The 23661-nt window shown below is 40.3% G+C and overlaps 2 protein-coding genes across 3 annotated transcripts; one reads left to right on the forward strand and one right to left on the reverse strand.

The window, feature by feature from the left end:
- Nucleotides 1–6132: 6132 nt before the first annotated feature.
- LOC112292642 (phosphoglucomutase, chloroplastic) lies at nucleotides 6133–9474 on the forward strand. Of its 2 annotated transcripts, none has more exons than XM_024541320.3 (2): nucleotides 6133–6573; nucleotides 6941–9474. In XM_024541320.3, the coding sequence occupies exon 2, from the start codon at nucleotides 7032–7034 to the stop codon at nucleotides 8919–8921; it is 1890 nt and encodes a 629-aa protein (XP_024397088.1). In that variant the 5' UTR covers nucleotides 6133–6573; nucleotides 6941–7031; the 3' UTR covers nucleotides 8922–9474. The 2 variants fall into 2 exon arrangements, with proteins under 2 accessions (XP_024397088.1, XP_090112313.1); XM_090256187.1 differs by lacking the exon at nucleotides 6133–6573 and adding an exon at nucleotides 6576–6596.
- An 894-nt stretch (nucleotides 9475–10368) lies between these two features.
- On the reverse strand, nucleotides 10369–23436 carry LOC112292641 (regulatory-associated protein of TOR 1). Its single transcript, XM_024541318.2, has 25 exons — nucleotides 23313–23436; nucleotides 21707–22092; nucleotides 21066–21168; nucleotides 20768–20850; nucleotides 20102–20260; nucleotides 19605–19721; nucleotides 19128–19300; nucleotides 18665–18813; nucleotides 18355–18499; nucleotides 18015–18093; nucleotides 17579–17680; nucleotides 17142–17225; nucleotides 16770–16880; nucleotides 16064–16420; nucleotides 15632–15806; nucleotides 14902–15162; nucleotides 14193–14543; nucleotides 13614–14060; nucleotides 13258–13381; nucleotides 12824–12948; nucleotides 12287–12432; nucleotides 11896–11994; nucleotides 11615–11700; nucleotides 11414–11489; nucleotides 10369–11227 (listed from the first exon to the last, which is right to left on the reverse strand). Exons 2-25 carry the CDS (start codon nucleotides 22019–22021, stop codon nucleotides 10892–10894), a joined length of 4203 nt encoding a protein of 1400 aa, XP_024397086.1. The 5' UTR covers nucleotides 22022–22092; nucleotides 23313–23436; the 3' UTR covers nucleotides 10369–10891.
- Between the last annotated feature and the right edge of the window lie 225 nt (nucleotides 23437–23661).

The following is a 23661-nucleotide window of genomic DNA, read 5'->3' on the forward strand; positions in this document are numbered from 1 at the left end:
TATCTTCCTTTAATTTAACTTTTTGGATTTGTTTGAGTTACCTATGGAAGGAAAGATCATAGACGCTACATCTAACAGAAGTAAGAATAGATTTGCAACTATTGCAAATCTTCATGAGCTTGTCAATACTCTTAGAGTAGAAATCTCACATATTTCTAATGTAAATTATGGAGTTACTATGCCTACACCTATGGAAGATATTCAGAGTTTGTGGCAAGAAGTTGTGCAATTGAAGAAAGCAAGTAGATTGACCTAACAACCAAATCTAGGAAGTTTTGCTTTTATAAGTATGATGGGGACAAGGATTAGTATGCCTGAGAAGTTTCATCCAACAAGATCAAAATTTTGAGGATTTTTGCAATAAGTCAAGCTCTATCTAAGGTTGCATCTTTTTTAATATCCTGATGGATTTACTCAAGTTAGATTCATAGGCGCACTTCTATCAAAAAGTACTCTATCTTGATTTGCACCTTTAATAAAAAAAAGATTTGCAACTCCTTTATGATTTAAATTCATTTTTAGAAGTGTTTACAATGATATTTGGAGAAAATGATTGAAAACAAGTAACAAAGATCAAACTCTTATCTTTACGACAAGGATTACAATCAACCACAACATATGCTACTAAATTCCAAAACCTTGCTTGCGATGTGGACTGGAATGATAAAGTACTATTTAATCAATTTAATATAAATTAAAGAATAGTGTCAAAGATTTGTTATTAACAATATTGAAAACAAAATCTTTGGAACAATTTATTGCTCAAGCCATTGCATGTGACAATCAATTATTTGAAAGGCATCAAGAACAAAGACTTGGCTGTAGAGGAACAAGTCAAGTAATGGTGGCAGCTTCCAAGTTTTTTGAAATGTATTCATCAAGGCCAAAACCAATATAAATTGATACAATATATTTTAAACGCTCACAGAGCAAAAAAAGACTCAACCTTGCCAAGAAGGTTTGTATTTATACTGTGGAGAAGCTAAGCACAATGCTCAACATTGTCTAAAGAAGCAATGCAATTACAAAATGAGGAGTACAATTATCAAAGAAGATAATGTGTCAAACAACAAGTTTCTCCAACTACAATAGGGATCGTGCGGTTGGAATCATGTGCAAAATCTAATAAAGGTCAGATTCTCTCTTCAAATCCTTCACCTTATTTTATAATAGATGTGCATTTAGGACCTAAAAATCACAAAGTCCTTGCCTTATTAGATTCAGGAGCCTCAGCCTATTTTATAGACAAAGATTTTGTCAAAAATCAAAAAATACCTTTAGTTAAAAAAACTAAATCTGTACATGTAGAAATCATAGATGGTCGTTCGTTGTCTTTTAGAAATGTTATCCATGAAATTATTCCTTTAGATGTATCAATTAAAGATCATAAAAATATAGTAGTATTTAATGTAATAAGATCTTCCTCTAATCCGGTTATTTTAGGATTATTGTGGCTAAAAAACTATAATCCTCAAATAGATTGGATTTCTCGTAACCTTAACTTTTTTGGTAGTATAATCCAAGATCGAATTAGTAAAATATAAGTACAAAAGTCTAGTACTTCCAAACCTTTACTGGTAGGTGCAAGAGCTTTCATGCATGCTCCAAAAGAAGGATCTTCTTTTTCTATATATGCTATGCCCATTTCTAATAGTGAAAAAATGTCAAGTGGTATTCTTAGCCAATATGAAGAATTTCAAGACGTTTTTGAAAAAAAAATGTAGATATTCTTCTAGAGTATTGACCTTATGATTATTCAATTGATTTGTAAGAAGGAGCTCAACTACCATTCGGACCAATCTATAGCTTATCGCAAAATGAATTGACTACATTAAAGGAGTACATTGATGAGAACTTGGCAAAGAACATACACCATTCTAAATTCCCAGTCGAAACTCCTATCTTATTTGTAAAGAAAAAAGTCAGATCTCTACAGATGTGTGTAGATTATCGAAGACTCAATAAGATCACTATTAAGAATAGAAATCCTTTGCCTTTGATTTTAGGACTTCTTGACCAACTCAATCAAGCAAACATCTATACCAAAATAGATCTATGATGAGCATACAACTTAGTTCGTATCAAAGAAAGAGAAGAATGGAAGTCTGCTTTTTGAATTAGATATGGATATTTTGAATATAATGTCATATCTTTTAGACTCACAAATACATCGATCGCTTTTCAATATCTATGAATGATATTTTTTGTGAGTTTGTAGATGATTTTGTCATTTGTTATTTAGACAACATTCTAATCTACTCTAAGAACACGGAAGAACATGAACTTCATGTTTGTTGTGTGCTACAGAAACTTAGAGATGCAGGATTATATACCAAGTTGGAAAAGTGTGTATTCTACACTACTCAAGTTGACTTTTTAGGGTACACCATTTCCAACGAAGGCCTTATGATGGATCCTAAAAAGGTCCAAACTATCATAGATTAGAAGATTCTAAAAAGAGTACGAGATGTATAATGCTTTTTAGGCTTTGCTAATTACTACCAAATCTTCATCAAGAACTTTTTCAAGTTATAACTCCACTTATAAGTTTGACTTGTAAAGACAAACTTAAGTGGAATAAAGAAGTAGAAGCAACATTTGATGCTTTAAAGAAAGAGTTTACTTCTGTACCAATCTTATATTGTGTCGACTTTATCAAGGCATTTTTTATGAAAATAGATGCATCAATCTTTGCTATGGATGTTGTATTGTCACAAATGGAAATAGATGATAAACTCCATCTAGTAGCTTTTCATTCTATGAAATTTTTAGCAGCTAAAATTAATTATGAGATCTATGACAAAGAACTCCTTACAATCATGGATTCATTTCAAGAATGGCATCATTATCTAGAAGGCACTTTAAGTCCAGTTACCATATATACAGATCATAAGAACCTCGAGTATTTCATATCAGCACGTGTTTTGAATCATCGTCAAGCCCGTTTGAGCATGTCTTTATCCAAAATCAATTTTAAGATCACTTATCAACTCGGAAAATAATAAGGTCTATTAGGTGTCCTTTCTAGACGTTCTTATCTTGCACCAAAAGAAGGAAATGCACCTTTTCATCAACAAACAATAATTTTCTTGAAGCTCAAGCATTTTTATCTTCAAGCAATAAAATCAACATTGATTGTTGATTCAACTTTTATCAAGCAAATCCAATTAAATATGTCTTCTAATCCTCTTTTTTATGATATCAAGCATCTTTCTTCTAAGTCTCATGATATTTCAAAGTTTGAATTCAAGAACAACCTTCTCTATTCTGAAGGACACCTATATGTTCCAGAAAGAGAAGCACGTTTACTTATTCTTCAAGCATGTCATGACTTTCTTACAACAGGACATTTTAGATACAACAAGATTTTACAACTTATATCTAGAGATTTTTGGTGGCCGCAAATGTGAAAAGCAATAAAAGACTTTGTACAATCATGTGATATTTATTCAAGATCCAAAACTCTTTGCCATCGACCTCATGGACTTCTTCAATTGTTACCAATTCAAAAACAATCATGGTCTTCTGTTTCTATGGATTTTATCATGGATCTTCCAAATTCATGTTTATATGACTCCATATTCATAATTGTAGATCACTTCACCAAAATGGCACATTTTGTACCATGTACAAAATCTGTTTCAAGTGAAGAAATAGGTAAGTTTTTTCTTGATAATATCTATCGCTATCATGGATTGCCAAAGGATATTATATTCAATAGAGGGACTCAATTTGTATCAAGATTTTGAAGAACTCTATTCAAGATTCTAAAGGTAGATATAAAGCTTTCTTCGGCTTTTCATCCTCAAACTGATGGGCAAACTGAATGAGTGAATTAAGTTTTTGAACAGTATTTGAAGTGTACAATCAACTATCATCAAGATGATTGGACAACTCTTTTGCAATTAGCAGAGTTTGCATACAATAATTCAATATATTCTTCTAGTCAACAAATGCCTTTCTTTGCAAATTATGGTTATCATCCATGACTTGACACTCTTGACTTTTCAAAAATTCATAATCCTGTGGCAGAAGATTTAGTAAATCATTTGTTAGAGCTACATGCAACAATAAAGATACAATTAAAAGAAGCTTAAGAATGGCAAAATGCCAATGTGGATGCCTATTGCAAGGAACAACTACAATTCAACGTAAGTAACAAGGTATGGTTACTTTGTCAAAATATCAAGATTACTTAACCTTGTTATAAGTTAGACTATCATAGGCTGGAACTTTTTTCTATTTGTGAACAAATCAATCCTATTGCTTATTGATTATATCTACTAGAGTCTATAAAGATCCACCATGTATTTCACGTATCCCTTCTCGAGCCGCATAAGAGAGTGAATATCTTGGAAAGAAGACAAATGCCACCTCCTCCTATAGAAGTGGACAATAATCAAGAATTCGAGGTAGAAGAAGTCTTAGATTCAATGCAACATCAAAATAGGTTAGAATATCTTATTCATTGGTGTGGATATGTTCTTAGCGAACACTCATGGGAGCTAACAAAGAATCTTACAAATGCAACAAAGAAAGTTGTGATCTTTCATCGACAATATCCATCAAATCCAAGATAAAGAACTGCAAAGATCCATAAAAGATGATGATTGCTCCTCAAGGAAAATTCATTCTTAGAAGACATGATAATATCATAAACATATACATTTACCTCAATAGTTACTTATATGATTAGGTAGAAGTAGGTAAATATAGATTAATTCCATAAAGTCTTTTAGAGAAACTTCTAGAAGCTTCATAGACGCAGTTTTGGCTTTAGATGTGTTTGTAGGTTAGAAACTTGGCCAACAAGCTAACCATGTGTTGGTAGCTTGTGGAACAAGCTAACTATGTGGCGCATATATAAATAACTTTTCTTGCAAGTTAAGACATGAGGTTAGCAAAGTCAACATGTTTTGGAGGTCTTATAGGACATCGCTAGGTAGCTTCTAGTTATAAGTATATAAGGAGGTAAGAGTGAAGCCTCCTTAACTCTTGTCAATGCCGTTCTAGTCTTTAGTCTTATTTCAAGACTTTCTAGTCTTCTTGTTTTTGGCAATAGCCATTCTAGTTAATATTACATTACCTTTTGAGTGACTTTCTAGTTTTCTTCAGTGACACTAGAGTGTATTGAGGATTCTCTTTCTTTGAGATTCATATCTTTGACAACAGATTGACATAGGAATATGGGCTGAAAGAGTGAAATAATAGTTAAGTTAGAGTGGGTCGCTTTAGTAAAAATTTGGATCACATTATCGCTTATAAGAAAATTGTTAATACTATATTCATATTTGATATTCCTATACCTCACGTGACCTCATTGTAGACAACTAGCTAATGATATTCATCTTCCTTTTGCACATTTTTTTTTTCTCTTTTACTTTAAGTAAAGGTAGTGATTGAAAAAAAAAAAAAAAACAATGAATATTTTATGAAAAGAAACAAGTTCCAAGCTATTTAAAAACAAAACAAAACAAAACAAAATATTTGCCTTAAGAAATATTTATGTCAATGTTTTTTATTTGGTTTCATAAAATATATATATATATATATATATATAAATGATTTATTTTAGTTTTTGGTTCAATAATGGGATTAAATATTGAAATGCCAAACATGCCTTAAGCACAAAAGCTCACTTTTTAGTCAATTTAAGTCATGTAGAGGTCTCATTAGGTGTAGCAATATCTATTGGAGATGTAGTGTTAAAAATTCTCTGTATATATATATATATATATATATAGATGTAAAATTTTTATATAAATAAAATATTAATGATATAATGTCAATCTAGAAGCCAATATTAATTGGTAGGCCAAATTGCATGAGAGCAGCCATGGCGACGTCGCGGTGCGTCTCGGGCTCGTCGTCATGGGGGGAGGTGACGATGCGGTCAACGCGGTGTGCCGCAGGGAGACCCCAACTCTTGAAATCGGTGGTGGAAGATCTCGCTCCGACCTCGCAAGTTGCAAACACAATTTGACCGAGGGCATCTTCGCAGACAACCACGAGTTGCTGGCACGCTAGCAGCCAAACGATGGCTTGCAACCGTTTCGTGCCTTCGCACAACGGACGGTGCCTGCGAGTCCAACAAACGGACACAGCGACGTACGCTGAGGTTGCAAAAATCTGTTGGCATCTCGCGATGGTCGAAGCGAAATCAATCGCCATGATATGCCCAGTGGGCCTGACTGTCCATGGCACCAGAGTAGCAGCTGAGAACAAATATCTTGCTGAACTGCATTGGCAAAAGGAAAGCCTAGCAGCGGATCTCCAACTCAGCGCATGGAACATTCTTGGCAAGATCTCTGCGGCCACTGGCAGAGCGCAACGCAGAGCACAAACCATCTGTTCAGCATGTTTGTTGGTTGGCCCCGAGTCGTAGAACTCTATGTGAAAGAAGCCTGGGATGCTCGTGCGCAGCATGCGTCCAAAGCGGTGACTGGAATCCAGATCCCTAGGGTATGAGCAACGATTAAACCGACGATTACTCAGCGTCGACTGGACGAACGAGGACGAGAAACGGCACTATATAGGGACACCCTTGAGCAATTGCGACTACCGATATTGCAGGTACTACGATTTGCTTCTGAGGTGTATGAATTCTAAGTGACTTGTGCTTCTTTTGGTCAAGGATTTGATGTATTGTGTGAGTTGCTTCGAGTGGGTTGGTGATTTCATGCTTGTAGGGGCTTTTTGAACATTGGATTGGAAGCTTGGAGTGCTTGGTGTGCGTGGAGTGGCCATGTTTAGCGTGCGTTGGTGTATGTGCACTTGGTTCGCAGTTTGATGAATCTGGGTCACTTGCAGTCACAATGTGGTGTGATCCCGTCGATTAGCGGCGTTCTAAGAAGGCTAGAAAGCTGTTACTTAGCGTTCCCTGCCTCAATCTCCTTTCTCCCATGCATTCAAAGTAACAAAGTTGGTTTACATCGAACAGGATCGTATGCATTACGCAAATTACAGCTTGACGATCGCAGCTGAGAGTCGAGGAGCGATTGTGGGTTGTTCGAACCCACTTTTCTTCCACAATGGCGGCGGTAGGATCAGCAAAGATGTGCACCACACCACTGCGCTCCTCTCTCTCATCGGGTTTGTCTCGTCCAAGTTCTGCTACCGTCAGAATTCCCGCAGCCTCCCCATCATCTCTTGCTTGGAGGAACTCCTTTTCAACTCAAACAACGCCGGCGAGGCCACTTCGACGTACAGAGAGCCACATTGTGCGAGCTGCGAGCAGCAAGACTGAGTTCCAAATCAAGAGTGTGCCGACCAAGCCTATTGAAGGGCAGAAGACTGGCACGAGTGGGTTGAGGAAGAAGGTGAAGGTGTTCATGCAAGAGAATTATCTCGCAAACTGGATTCAGGCATTGTTTGATTCCATCCCTGAAGAAGACGTGAAGGGCAGTACGATTGTACTGGGAGGAGATGGCCGATACTTCAACAAAGAAGCTGCCCAAATCATTATCAAAATTGCTGCTGCTAATGGAGTCGGCAAAATAATGGTGGGCAAAGATGGTCTGATCTCGACTCCTGCCGTCTCTGCTATAATTCGCAAGCAGAAGGCTGATGGAGGGTTCATCATGAGTGCCAGCCACAATCCCGCCGGCCCGGACGAAGATTGGGGCATTAAGTACAACTACAAAAGTGGACAACCAGCGCCAGAGTCAATCACAGACAAGATCTATTCGAACACTATGAGCATTAAGGAGATTAAGATGGCCGACCTCCCTGATATTGACCTTGCAGCTGTGGGCAGCACCGGCTTTGGTGATTTTGTTGTGGAAGTGATTGATCCCGTCGAGGACTACCTGGAGTTGCTGAAGGAGGTGTTCGACTTTGATCTGATCCGTGGCCTTCTTGCTAGGGATAACTTTAGGTTTAAGTTTGATGCCATGCACGCTGTGACCGGCGCCTATGCGAAAACTATCTTCGTCGACAATTTGGGTGCGTCGGAGGACTCCATCATCAACGGCATCCCTAAGGACGATTTCGGAGGAGGTCATCCTGACCCTAACCTGACATACGCCCATGAGCTTGTGGACATAATGTATGGCCCCGATGCCCCTGTTTTCGGTGCTGCAAGCGACGGAGACGGCGATCGTAACATGATCCTTGGAGACCACTTCTTCGTCACGCCTTCTGATTCAGTAGCTGTTATAGCTGCCAATGCGCAGCAGTCCATTCCCTATTTCAAGAGCGGATTGAAGGGTTTGGCGCGATCCATGCCCACAAGTGGTGCACTCGACGCAGTGGCGGAGAAGCTGGACTTGCCTTTCTTTGAGGTTCCAACAGGATGGAAATTCTTTGGGAATTTGATGGACGCTGGGAAGCTTTCTGTTTGCGGAGAAGAAAGCTTCGGCACAGGCTCCGACCACATTAGGGAGAAGGACGGCATCTGGGCCGTCTTAGCGTGGCTCAACATTCTCGCATACAAGAACAGGAACTCTCAACCCGACGACGCCCTTGTTTCAGTTGCCGACATCGTCAAGGAGCACTGGGCCACCTACGGCCGCAACTTCTTCGTCCGCTACGACTACGAGTCTTGCGAGACCGAGGGAGCCAACAAGATGGTTGCCCACCTCAGAGACATTCTCTCCAAAAGCAAGGAAGGAGACGTATACAGTGACTACACCCTCAAGGTCGCGGACGACTTCACCTACACTGACCCAGTAGATGGCAGCGTTGCGGCTAACCAAGGCATCAGATTCGTCTTCACGGACGGTTCCCGCATCATCTTCCGGCTCTCAGGCACGGGATCAGCAGGCGCAACCATCCGACTCTACGTCGAGAAGTTCGAGTCGGACGCCTCCAAACATGACGTAGATGCGCAGGAGGCCCTGAAGCCACTGATCGACATGGCTCTCTCATTGTCGAAACTGCAAGTATTCACTGACCGCGAGAAGCCCACCGTGATCACCTAGACGCTGTAAACTGCTTCAAGAGCTTCGAGTGGCTCGCATGGCGCGTCGGATGTGAGCTCTCGTGTTATGGTTCCCTTTGATGAGGTTTAGACGCAATCGTTGACGGTGGTGAAGATCTGGGTCCCTTGGGCTCGGTCCAGTTTTGTTAAGGATGTAAATTCTTAGGTCCATGTGTCGTTACGCTGAGCTCGCGGGATGCATGACGGCATGCGTGTGTAGGATTGAGGGGCAACAGAGTTTGTATGCTCTTTGCTTCAGCCTTGTAGAAACTTTGGCCGCTTCCAACTCAAGGCAAAGGACTTGTTGATGCTCTAGTGCCTTCAATCTGTCTTTTTGTTTATGGTACCACAACGTTACACCAAAAGGTTGGCGCATTCTTGGACAATGAGAGGGGGGTAAAATATATAACCGGAAGGGAATTCTATTAGGCTGGTTTGTTTTCATTTTATTAAAGTTTTTTTTCCTTTTTTTTCTTTTCTTTTCAACACTTTGTTGGGTGTAAAGTGTATTGTAATTAAGTAAGCCGATAATACAATGAATTAACTTTTGAGTATATCATTTACAGTTGATAAGTATTGACAACTAAGTTTTTTGATTAAAGAATATTTTTCAAGATATATATGTTGCCTATCTACATGGAGTATATATGTATTACTTTTAATCCATCACTTTGCAAAGACATTTTACAAAGTGATTATTTACTGCAATTTCCAACAAAATCTATCATATTTCTCTTCTGTAATGAAAAGGCATAATTAGCACAAGTAAATAGATTTTTCCGCTTGGGGAGAAAGACTATTCACAATTGAAAATGTTGACAATAAACAATATTTGTCTATCACACAATCTGCGTGAAAAGCATAAAAATGCAGTATCGATGTAATGAAAAGGTTTGTTTAACCATTAACATCATATAGTAAAACCACTGTCAACCGCAGAACAACCGATTGAGTGGTGGCGGTTGAAAAATATTTTTTATCCTCTACCATCTTCTCAAAGACAAGGATACGCACTTGTACACACAAATTTCACGTCCCATTTCTTTGTGCACCAACATGCTCTACTCAATTAGATGCAACCCCCGAGAACCCCACTCAAGCCTCAGGCCATGATTATGAGCAAGCCGTTAGTCTGATGAGTCCAAATCAAATACCTCTACAGTGTTCAGCTTCTGAAGTGCCGACTAAAAACTAACAGTACATCATTCTAACACCACGCATTGTGAGTAGAACTAAGTGTTTAACGTGTAATCCAAATGAGACTACAAAGCAGGCAGAGATTAGCAGAGAGCACAAATTCTCCGCCTCAAGTATCATCTCTAATATGAATCCATACACATGATCCAAGTACACTGTTATTACGGTCAAGATGATCTGGAAACTTGTAACCAATATATCACAATCAATAAGCTAAAAAAAACTCGAGACGGTATCATAAATACAGCATGACAAGTTGAATAGTTCACTACATGTTAATCACCTGCCAGTGTTGATTCAATTTTACAAAAAAATTGTTCACTTGAGCTATATCGTAGGGTCCAGTGTGTCAATTCACTCACATATCACTCAACTATCAAGGTTTCAAAAGGATTTTAAGTTAAGCACAAGCTGTGCAGTTGTAATATAGCCAAAAAAATAGATGTACAAAAATACATACGGAGTGCCATAAGAATGCCCAGCTTTAGAAAGAATATTCCTAAGGAGATGAAAATGAAAGAAATGTATAGACACGGAACTGCAGATCCAAAACCAAGTTCAGTTCCGACTCAGCTTCCTGTTCAAAAACAACCCCATCGCTTCCAAGTTCATCCAGATTGAACAGCTGGTCCTAGCCATGGCTTGGTGAACGAAATAAGGATCACAGACAGGCAGTAGCTCGTTCAAATGCCTGTGCAGTCCTTCGGCTAGAGAACTTGAAATGCTTTTCCCAGCATATTTGAAGCTTTCTTCCTTACATGCTTTCGCCAAATATTATCTTCCTTGAATGCTTTCCCCAGCATAAATGGAAACCATGGAGTAACTAGCTCCCGCAGCCAGAAACACGTTGTAAGAATGAAAGTGCAAGGAAGTAACTGGACCAATTCTTTGGCCTAAGAAGCTGTTGTGAGGTCGAACCACACTCAGTTGCTCCCCGCTTGTACTGAAGGTTTTGATCAACTGCTTGCCTGATCCTGTGGCAATCACAGGTGCGTATCGATGCACAGCTAAGGACGTCAAATGGCCCTTGTGTGCATCTACCTCCAGATAAGGTGCGCTGTTTCTCAAGTCCAACATTTTAAGGTCCCCAGCCTGTGATGCTGAGATCAACTGCAGGGTCATTTAAAATCCGTTAGGAGAGAAGTAACCAAAATTAAAAGAAGACAGAATATTTAGACTGATCACAGCTGATGTATTAACCTCGATGTTGCTATCCACTTGATGAGTAACCACATGAATTCATTAACCAGTTTTGATATACATACAACATCCATTCAAGATAGAGAATAGAATGACCTTGGTAAAATCTGCCCCAGGTTGAAAGTCAAGACCAACAACTTTCGTACCATGCGGTTTCATTGCACACACAAGCCTGCGTACACATGAATGAAGGCTTAGTAGCACATAAAAGGGACTTTAAGAGAATTTACAGCCAATTATACATCTAGTATACATTCTGAAATATAATGAAGCTTCTAGTAAAGTAGAAGCACTTACATTTCAGGCGACCGTACGTCATAAACCTTGACAGACCCATCTCCACAGCCAGTAATCACATGTGCATGGTGTGTCTGACAAGCAGCCTGTCCATCAACCAGCTGTAAACTTAGTATACCGAAAAAACTCTTCACAAAGTTCTGTAAAAAAACATTCATCTTCAGCACAGAATAGGCATGGCTTCCAAAGAAAATACTAAAACAGGAACTTGCATTCCGAGGATCTAATCCATCTAGAACATTAATTTATATTACAAAGTATGGTGGCCATATCAAGCTCACCATAGCAGACGCATAACTATCTGAACAAGGTATCCTGTAGGCTAACTGCTCTCGATCAAGATCCCACGCCATGATACAGGAAATTTGACCTGATGAATACTGCAATACATAACACGACACTAGTAAGCAAAAACATTCAATTTTTTGCGGCTTGGTTGAAATCACCAGTCTTTGTTTAGTCTGTGCTTCTAAGTATTAGGGAGTTGAAATTGTTTTTAAGAAAAGATCCAGAATAGTGTTCCTAAAAGGATTCCACCTTCAACTAACTCTAGACTCGAGACCTGACGACTAAACAACAGTAACGGAAAGAGGAGATAACAAACAACTCATGCTGAACAAGCTAAAAGACTAACAACTGAATGCTCGTGGAAGAGTTGGTATAGTGTATTACCAAGTAACCTGTCATTTGTTGCCAATCCACCACGCTACTGAGGCCTCGAGCGCCAGGTCTGTGCCTTTGCACAGACTGCCATGCTGTCACTAGACGTTGCTTATCCTTCTGCGTGTAATCTTTCCACACTCTTATGCTCCCATCACCTGGATGTACAGAATTATAATACGAGATATTCATAAATCAAGGCAAAACTCTTAAGTTCACACCTCAGCACTAGGAGCGCGTACAATCGTACACCATAAAATAGTTGGAAACCAGAAGAAGATGACAAACACTGAAGAATAGAATCCGAAGTGGTACAAGTTAAAGAAAAACGAATAGTTCACATGCATACATGAACTTGGGGGGAGTGTGTGTGTTCTTCTACAATTGAAATAATTGAGCATTGAACATTCGCAGCCAGGTCCCTCGTTAATGACTCAAACTACAAAAATTACTGATGTAGAACAAGCAGAAAATTGTCGCACTGAAAAACTTCGGTTGAATCAAAAGCAGCAACAAGCGGTATACGTGCCCAAAAAAAAAACAACTTACTTGAAGCAACAAGCAGGAAGCTATCATCCAACTCATTGAGCAAGCAAAGCTTGGAGATCCCTTTGTCTGGGGTATTATGATTCTCAAAAGTGTTCACTACTTCACCCGCATCATAATCCCATATCCTGCAAAAGAATATTCAAGCTAGGTTCATAACAAAGATGCACTAATCAACAAGAAAAAGAGTCTTGGATATGTACAGCATAATCGAGGCTCGTGTGCAGCGAAATTACCTAAGTAGAATTATTAAAAGTTAACGTCTACTGTTCTATCATGTTAAATACAGACGTCACGAGTGGACTTTAGACTCACGGTTAAATTTGAAAACTAAAAAATAAAACTCATGCAAGACATTACTAACATGTGTCGATATATGGACCGCTACATAAATAAACGTCGTTAAAAAAAAAATTAATTTCCAAAAGTCGAAATACCTGATAATCTCGTTGTCATCTACACTACAGACTAGGGGTTTGAATGGGTGCAATAGCACTGCTTTCGTGCCAACTTCAGATTGAGTATCCCAACTGCCGATCTGATCGACTACTTTGCTTACACCTGCTCCAGAAAAAACAAACCTCAAATAGACTGAAACAAGGATTATCCAATACTTTCAAAACAAAAGATGATCCCTACAGCGAGTGAGATTACGAAGAGGAAATAGGAGAACTAGAACAAATCGCAAAAACAAGAGGCTAAACCTCAGATGTTCAGATGTCAGAATTTGTTAGAAATAAACTTGATTCTGCATATACGAGAAAACGAATAAGTAATGCACCAAATAACTCACTTGAATGTTGACATCTGTCGATTCCTTTGAGTGCCTCCTTCTCTCTCATTTCCCGTCGAGCTAATATCTCCTCTTCATCATCGTGAGAGGGTTCCAACAATGGACGGGAGAAGTGACCACAACTCCACTTATAAAAAGTTGACTCTGGCAATGAAGTAGCAGTTGAAGCTGCTTCCAGATTCACTGCTGAAACCCCAGAGTTCATCATCCCAGCTGCATCAGCTAGACCAGATGTCAGTGTGTTCAGAACTGGAGATGAAGGATATGCAACAATATCACCAGCTATTCGTACTGCTGGTCTCGAAGGATCCCAAGCTCCGGCCAATGCCGCAGAAATATCCATAGATGCCACACGTCTAAGGCTACTGGTAGAACCTGCAAGAAATGCTGGTCGAGTGGGTGGGCTCGGGGGAGGTGTTGTGATACGCCAAGTGCTTGCCAGATTTCCTGTGCGAAGCAATACCACAGGGATCACACTACATTCCAAACTAAAACACCAGGTTGAAAAGCAAGAAACAATACACAGTGCTTCAAAATAACAAAAATGACAAAATTTAAGAAGTCATAAAAGTGACTGACCTGAAGAAGATGCTACCCAAGATGTAGACCTATGTAGCACCCCGGCCATAGGCGGGGTAGGAGGAAGTGCAACCACAGGTGGATTTCGTGGATAACCTACGACACCACCAGCTCTTGAAGGTACAACAACTTGAGCTGACTCAACTCCACCTATCCTCAAAACTTTCCGGCCCAGACTAGCCACACGAGGAAAAGGATCTCTAGCCAATGCATAAGCGGCCATAATACATTGCACATAGAAGCTGCTTTCTTCAGGACGTTTCCATTGCCGGTTGCCACCGTTGTTGGAAGCAATGCTACTGGAATCTCCAAGCACTGCATTATCAGATAAAGGCGAATTCCCAGAAGAGCCTGCAAACCAGTTGATAATGAGTAGAATAAAATAAGATTAAAAACTAAGACAGACAGCACCCTAACGATTTTTTAATCTTGAAAAAATATAATAGAAAGAATTCAAAAGCATAAAACTGGAGACTCTAGAAACCATAATCGTGCGATCCAGTACAGCTGACTAGCATAAAGACCGGGGATAAAAGCCACACAATTATTCATCCACAAAGATGGCTCCCGATAACCTGCGTCTTATAGGTACTCGAACCTTTCGCACATAGTATTAACACAATCTATCACATTTAATTCTTGCTACCGAAATCAAAGCGTCAACACAATACAAAATTGGATTGTCAAAGGTCCACTGCATGACTAGTACCTGGAGAGCCTGACAAAGACCCGCTGCTCCTAACAATGCGCATAAATGAATGGTAAGTCGCTCCTCCATCCAGAGTCTGAAGACCTTGATCTAGATCTTGTTGTGAACCAGCATAAATAAGTTGCGAAGCGTACGGATACCCTGGGTTTCTGTAGCCAGTTCCATAGTTCGGCACAACTGCTGATTGAGATGGCAATTTTAAGTACGCTGCAGCAGCTTGTCGGAACATCCTATTATGGCTGCATGCTATTCGTGCCATTGCTGGAACAATGACAAAGTTAGACAACTGCAAGTATTAGTGCAAACAGAAAACCAATTGGTGGCAAAAGTTTCAACCGAAAAATTTGAAGTGGAAGTACACAGATGTGTCAACATAAAACTTAAATGCTAGAGCTAGTGTCCTTGTCTAAATTACCAAGTACTCACACTTTTATGGATTCCAAGCCCACAATAGATACTGCACATAAATACGAAAACTAGACCAGAAATCAAGATGCTCCAGTCTTGGCATGGATGAAGAGAATGATCATCATGCGAAAAGTTGCAAGCTTCGTACGACGTAACTAAAGATGCTACTCTAAGAAGAAGAAAAAAATAATCTAGCTGATACTTCTACATTAACGTACAAACACACAGCAGATGTAACATAGAGGCAATATAAGACATGATTCTACATCAATACATATGTACATGCTTGATTCTCAGGCGGAACTAAAAAGGACTTACACACCTATAGCAAGCTCGGCTCGAACAAGTGGACTTCCATCACTTAAGACTGTCAGTAGTAGGGCTGCGATCCTTTGTTCCGCAACTTCCTGCACGTCAGAGTCAGCTCCTTCTATAGAAGGTTCATCCACTCCAACTTTCACCATAGTCCCAAGCGCAAATACAGCCGCGGCACGAACCTGAAAAAAAATCATTGCTCCACATAATCACACGCCTATAATATTCCACATTAGCAAGACCTCGGTCTTATGCACGAAAATCTGGACCCACGTCATTATCTTACTCTGAAAAGAAAAGACTCTAACGCCAACTTTCAACACAACAATCTGCATAAAGGTCTGAAAAGTAACACGAACAAACAGCAGAAAAGTGACCACTTTACTTGAAGTCCAGTTCCTTGATTAAAAGAACTTGACTCACAATTATCATCAGTTACCTCAGGATGCGGTTCTTTAAGGATTTTCTCAAGGATTGCAGGGGCATCCTCATGCAACGCAATACATATTCCCTCTGCAGCTCCATCCCAAACCTTTCCCAGACACAGACAAAGCCACTGAAGAAGCAAAGGTTCAGGCAGTCCATCCGAAGCATTTGGAGCTGCTTGTATATGAGAGAGACAAATGTTGATTAGGCCAGCTTGAATACAGGCTTGCTGACCATGTTGATAGCCATCAACAACGACGGTCAGAACAAATGCAGCCATGGCCCTTTGCTCTGCGTGAATGCCAGGACTCTCCAGGAAGTGGATGAAGTAAGAGTGACCACCATCTTTAACAAGGTCAACTTGGCATGACTGCATCGAACAACGGTGGCATTTCCCATTCTCAGACGTCAGCATCCACAACCGTCAAAAGAACAACCTTAACTTACAAAATCAGATTAATCCTGAGCAAGCTCAAATTCCAGGTTACAGGGACTTTAGGCATACTCAAGTGGTTCACAGGTTAACCAAAAATTGCAAACACGGAATTCACGAATGTACAGATAACGTCAAGGTTCTGAAGATGGAAGACATGACAGACAGAGAGCCAAAACAGTGCGTACTTGACGCGAACAGTAATCACTCCATGTCATGAAAGCCCCTCTCAAGGAAATTATCTCAAAACAGGACAACACGAGAACCTTAAGAATTTAAGTGATACCTTATCAAGAGCTAAAATCTTCGTCCAGATAAATACGAGAATCTGCCGTAAATCGTTAGCTGTTGTTTGTAGCAGCTTAAGAACGTAGGGAAATATTCCCACAGACAAAGCCTGACCAAACAAGTTCACAATACCACATTACTAGGATTTCAGCTCCCTTACAAACTCAACATCGTAAGACTGCCCTAAAAATGAGCGATGCAACGACAAAAACCGACATGACTTTTATCTGAAATTTAGATTGACTGACGTAAAGAGCTCCCTCAATAAGCTATCAAACAAGAGGAGATGGGAAAATAAACCAAAAAAACCAAAAAAAAACCAACAAACGAACGAACAAATAACAAAAATAACAACAAAATTGATTGTTACCAAATCTACAGCCCACGCTCCCATGTCCAAAAACCGGCCTAAGAGTACCAAAGCACGAAATCTATGAGACTGGCTTAGTAAAACCTGCACAAGCATGTCAGCAAGAATTTCTCATTAAAGAGCACGAAGAATAGATCCCAATAATAACATTAAAAACAGCACAATTCTTTAGATTCGGATCAAGATGAAAATCACAATATTAAGCCATACGACCATGAAAGAAAGATCTAGACCAAAGCATGATTGAACTACCAACCTCAACCACATACACGTATCCTACCGCAAATATGACACATGGTAGCCAAGGTTAGTCCTAAAGTGGCAAATACTGCATATCATACAGAACATCAGAAACGTCGCTAACTACGTTTTTCATGAGCATGCATCCATAGATACTCCAGTCTGAGCACTACTTAGATGGCTTGATCACACTATACTTGAAGAACGATAGGAAGTTGCTCAGGTGGCTTCTTCCTTTCAGAACCATGCTCCAGCCACACCTCGAAAGCTGTCAATTGCTCTGTGAAAAAAGGACTAGGCTGCAATAGAAAGGCTAAAAATCAAGTCTTGTTTTCAAATTTGCTACTGATTTCGACACAAATAATAATTAAATGATATAAAAATTTTAAAAACGAAAAATCAGTGACAGGAAACAAAGGTGCTTGTGAGAACACTATTTTCATGACCTCTGCAACTCAGTACGTAGAAGTCTCATGATAGTTACGACCAGAAGATCTAGAGTTCAGCTTAAACTCATATTTGGCTTACCCTAGCATATTGATGAAAACACTTGCACCGTCTTATTCACAACCCGCTAAACAAAATATTTGCAATAATACTAAACATGTAAAAGTTGCAAGACCTTCAACATACATGAAATTCAATAGTTGGATCCTCTAGCAATGCAGGCAGCTGCGAAAGACAAATTTCAGCAGCCATATCCCATGCGTGCCTGCGAAAAAAACATACAAAATGTGGTACATCAGGAAAATTTGGTGGAAAAGGTATTCTGTTGCATTAGATGACATTTTCAAGATGCTTCAATGAAGGAAATTTAACCGGCAAGTAGCCCTTTCACGATGTCCAGAAATTTCTAGTACACGAAGTAACCCAATTCAAACACTAAAATTTAAATGAGGAATTCCCACCTCAGAAACATAGGAAAATAATATGAGAGAAAACCAAACAAAAGAGTACGCAAGAGCTTACGTACCACATAGGATGTTGGTGTGTAGGAGGTAGGCGAGGGTATGATTGTGGACAGCAGTTCACAGCCCTCATGATGCGTTCGGCCAACAAGAAATTACGAAACAAGCTGGCCACAAGAAGATCTTGCCGAAACAAACGCTGAAATAGCTCTGCGTCATTGAATTGCCAAAGAATACCTAAGATTACATTACTCATATCACATCCTAAGAGTGAACTTTATGGTCCAAGTAATCGCAACTAAGTCTTCATAACATTATCCCTCACAGAATATCACGGGGAAAAAATAGGTTCAAACGTCAAGAGTAGCTGCTCACCTCGTGGCAACACATTCCACGCAATTGTATCTGTGATAGCTGTAAATATCCAGTTCAGTTCCCCCAAGGGAGTCTTCCGATCATTTTGACGCCCAGGTATTTTGTCTATGAGCTCGGGATCCAAAGAAAGTAAAGAACGTGGACAGAACCTAAATCAACAGGAACTTGCCACTTGTGACGGATGAACATATTCAATTATGGGGACCATTGCGATTTGTAGCCTAGGAAATACATTCTACCAACTACAAGCCAAACATTTTTTCTAAGCTTCCCTTCCACAATTCTTTCAAAAAACCAAAACTAACTCACTACGTCAAAAGCATTTGAGAAATAGGAATCAGGTTCACAATGAAGAAAAACGAAAAATTCTACTTAAGACACTAGTGGGTTGCAAAAGACAACCATACCTATGAATGGACAAGCCTTTAAGAGAAAATATCCAAATTTCAGATATGAAAGATACCATCTTAACGCGATTTTGATTGGAGTTGTAAGACAGGACGTAAAGACATCAGCTGGCAGCTCCATACCCTGAGGGAGTGTTTCATTTGCTCCACAAGCAGCTAACAATATGCAGTCCTTCGTTGCAGAAGTTAGAGAACTCGAGGGTGTTTCTCCAAGGCCCCACTCAGGCCGCTGTACAATTGAATGCGAGTACACATAAGATCACTTCTGGCAGCATGAAGCCCTCATAAAGTGGCTAGCAATCCTCAAAATTGAAATCTAAAGACAAATTCAAAAACTTAACAGAAAGAATTGCTTGTGGACAGTTGACCCGAGGAAATTACCAAATTTAAGCATGGAAATTCGACGATACAATTTACACAACCACATGACCAAAAAAATACTAATTCCTTGTGGAATCACAAATCACGCAAATGACGAATTATTTCTGACGATCACTCAGATGCTGAACATTGATGAAACATCAATTGCATACCTCACAGAACGCTTTCACAATCATGCCAGCTGCTGAGCAATCCAACACATAAATAGATGGGTTCCCAAGCCATGATTCCAGTTCGTAAACTGAAAGTGGTATGTATTGAGTAAAAGTCTGCAATAGATGGAATATAAATTAGCTGCAGTACACAACTGAGTTCTTTTGACATCCTTTAGACTAATGAACCATGGTATCAGTATACAAAATTACACGGATCTACCTAGTTATGTCACCGGAGTTTCACTTCACAAGACCATCCATAATCTCACTAAAAAATAGATCGAAAAATTAACCACAATGTAAAAAGATAAGGACACAATGTAGCATGATTTTTCAAAACGTAGGACCACATGTGAAAACCTTCATATCGACGTCCCTCACTAACAAAAAAAACGTTTACACTACACCTCGATGTTCAAGGCTTCTAACGATATTATCATACTCTATTAACCAACTCCATCAAACTAAAGTACAACAATACGCTAAATATCCACCTTATTGAACACCCAGATTTCACCATTAGCTGTTGGTCTTGGTACACCATGGCCGTTGTAATGAAACAGCACCCTTTCGCTCTTCGCACTTTTTCGGCAACCTACACACAACTTTCTAATGTCTTCAACAGTAGGATCTAAACAGACCTTGTACCGAGCCTGCAAACACGATAAAATAAATAAATAAATAAATAAAAACAAGTAATAATAAATATGATAGCATGAAAGAGAAGCAGCCGGCACCACCGTAAATGCACCAGGAAACGAAACTAAGCAGATCTACAACCCACACTGTTTTGGTAATGAGGGTTCTATCATAAATTATAATACTTACCTTTCTTAATCAAAACAAGGAATATTACACAAGCATCAGAACAAAGTTTGCCACTGACCATGCCTTGGTACCAGTATTCTTACAGCTAGAATTTGAGAAATTATACAACCTACCTTATGGTTTCTATTTATATTTATATATCCAAATTTTTTAAAATAAAGTAATTAAAATAAACAGTGCAAATTAACACAATGCGTTAACGAAATGCATCAAACGACACAAAAATGTAATGCTCGACTTCCAGCAGCTCAGGTCATCCATGCCTATGCACGTTTTCTGAGAACATGTGAGTTCAAATTACAGAGGCGGAAATGTCGAAGCACAGTGCTTACTCTAGGCTGCCATCGCTCGTACTGTGTTAGCAGGTTTTTTCCGATTGCTTCTAAAGCTTTGACAGATGCAGACGAGAATGGGTCTGTCATGGAAAAGGGAAAGTTAACAAGCGGCATTCACAAACCTTACTTTCATGTTCCTATACCTCACGCTCGAAGTAACAAAAACAGATCAGCGATATGCATCCTGTAACTTGAACAACTACTCAAGGGACGGTAACCAAATATGAGATCGAAGATGGTGCATAAAAATCTGATGACAACAAAAACCTAGCGTATGATCAATCATCATAATTACCTATCCAGCATTCCAATCGAGCGCATGGCGAAATCTTGATAACGTCAGGCGGATCCACCCCAATATTTAGGCACATGCATAATGCCACCCATCCCGTTTTCATCTGTAGATCAATACAGTAAAACGTCTTTAATCCGTCCAACTGCTGCAGCTTCAAATGTTCAACCAACATCACTTGAAAACAGTGTCAACAAAGAGTGTAACTGGCGGCAAGGACTCGTTGTACATATCATAATGCAAGCATATAACCTAGTCATTTCAGTCGAACCCCAAAAAGCATCCAAAAATAGGTTCTAAGAACTACGTTGATCCTTGAGGCAGAAAGAGAGGAAAAGTACAAATGTTTTGTATAAATATGATTCAAGAGTGTAAGGGTCAATTCCGATTAATGGCATTGCAAAATACTGTCAATGAGAGATCTTAAATCAAACCGGAAGTATTTCGCTACAATCAACTAAGCACCGACGAACAAGTTGCTACTCTGTCTATTGTGGCTTGATTTCGACGTAATGGGTATTACGTCAAAATGATTGAAAACTTATCGAACAAAGTAAGGCTTACTTGCAATTGTAATGAGCCTCATGCAATCAATTCTTGAAAGAAACGCAAACTATCAACATGGCAAGAGGTGCGTATCTTACTCTGTCTTTCATCCTCCACCTTGAAACAAAGCCAGATTCAGCCGCAGGAACGATGGCACCATCAGCACCATGACGCAAGTCACAAAGGTACGAAGTACTCGGTAGAAACGACGCCCCAGGTTCACCACCACAGAGACTCTCCTTTTCTTCTGCAAGGTGATTCGCATCCTCGACCTTGTTCCTTCTACTTAAATCATCAATCAGCTCTTGGGGGAGGGTTGAAGCAAGAAGCGGATGACCAGGTGGCCCTAAGTGTCCTCCTGCCATGCTATCCATGGACCGCTGTCTACAAGGTACTGTATCCACCAACGCCATTTTCTTTTGCGAAAAACACCATGTCACACTTCTTTTGCACCTACGTCGAGTATTCAGTTCATTCTCACAATCTGCCACGTTCCAAAAATCACACAGCTATAACTCCTCTTCTCTGAGCAGCGCAACAGATGTACACACTTAGATCTTCTGGAAAGGTCATTCACCTCGCTGAGAGGAATTAGGAGGGCTTAAACTCCCTCCAATCCGTGAATAATGACTTTCTCACCGGGGAACCATGAAATCAGGCGGGCGCCATTGAACAAACGAACAGGAGACACAAGGCGCCCGTAACTCTCGAGGTTCAAACATTTCTACGTTCAAGCATTAAAGATGAACAATCACTTCCCTCTCAGCTTTGATACAAGTTCCCCCAAAGAAAGTCAATTGCTCTCGGATGAATCCAAAGAGTTGGAATCAATAGCTACAGTTATGGATAATTTCAAAAAAAGAGAGAATTGCAAGAGGAACAAACGTCAACGAAGCACCTTCGGCTTGTGCACTACCTAACCGGACAACATTTCATTGTGAAAAGAAAGAATGCAGTCCCGTTAGGATTACCAGAACAACGAGCGCAAGTGGCCACTAAATTTCAAATCCCAAAACAACATCCGATTCGCGACAGCTTCCACCAGAGATGCAGATGCCGAAACCACTACTTCCGAACCTCAACTCTGAACGACACCAAGAGTCAACTGAATACCAAGTATTCACTTCTCCAGCCTGAAATGCAGGCTCCTCATGGAAGTTTGCGGTAACACTATTCCTTCATTGACAGCAATCACACTCAAACTTGGAAATAGCTTCACAAAGCCACGTGGTAGAGAAGACAAATTCCATGCACACTAAAAGCAAGCCACACTGAACATGCCCGCCAATCAAATTCTAGGGTAGACGAATCAAAAATCGGAGGAGCGTTACTAAATCCTCTTTAACTATCCTAGCAAACTTCTCTAGGGCTCCCACTTCCCTCACCACAGCCTCACCGACTTGCAAAATTAGTCTCCACTGAAGCTCAAACCTGACTGACAGCCCTAGCTCCCATCCAGCTGAGCGCTGCGGCGGTAAACACAGAAGAATCACAAAGAACCTACAGACTCAACACCATGAATAATAAAAACTCGTCAAAAACTGCAAGAGAAACCAGCTCCTACGAGCTACGAAAGAAGCTGTAGGTCGACCGAGCGAGAGGAACCAAGTACGAGGCTTAAGGGTTTGAACGCGCAGGAGTTTGGGAGGCACCATAGCCAGAACGTGCGCGAAGGGAGACAGAGAGAGAGCTTCAGGCATGGACCTTGCGGGGCGGCGGGGCGGGGCGGATGGAAAGACGAATACGGACGGCAGTCGACGACGAAGACAATTAACGGCGCAGTAACTGCCTCAGTGCGCAGTCGGAAGTGGGACAGCGCCACCCAATCTCCCGCGCGCCTGTCTCTTCTGCGGCGACAATGCACCGACACCCGCGGGGCCGACTGGAAAAAAGCCGCGACCCGTCGCACCGCTCCCACAGCAGGGAGCAGCGTCTCCCCGCGGCATCTCCCCGCGCGCGGTTGCGGCTACAGCTGCGGCTGCGGCCTCCCTTCGAAGCTCCCCAATAAACTTCCTTCAAACCCTTTTCAGCCCCACGTCACAATAATTGCTTT

This window comes from Physcomitrium patens, chromosome 15, assembly GCF_059467195.1.
Source record: "Physcomitrium patens ecotype Gransden chromosome 15, ASM5946719v1, whole genome shotgun sequence".
Lineage (NCBI taxonomy): Eukaryota > Viridiplantae > Streptophyta > Bryopsida > Funariales > Funariaceae > Physcomitrium > Physcomitrium patens.

What these genes read in the sequence shown, in the direction of transcription:
- LOC112292642 (XM_024541320.3), top strand. Translation starts at nt 7,032, where the DNA reads ATGGCGGCGGTAGGATCAGCAAAGATGTGCACCACACCACTGCGCTCC.
- LOC112292641 (XM_024541318.2), bottom strand. Translation starts at nt 22,021, where the DNA reads ATGGCGTTGGTGGATACAGTACCTTGTAGACAGCGGTCCATGGATAGC. An exon ending in AACTTCCTATCGTTCTTCAA is followed by an intron (nt 17,226 to 17,578) that starts GTATAGTGTGAT and finishes ATGCTTGTGCAG; the next exon opens with GTTTTACTAAGCCAGTCTCA. An exon ending in CTGGGGCAGATTTTACCAAG is followed by an intron (nt 11,228 to 11,413) that starts GTCATTCTATTC and finishes ATGACCCTGCAG; the next exon opens with TTGATCTCAGCATCACAGGC.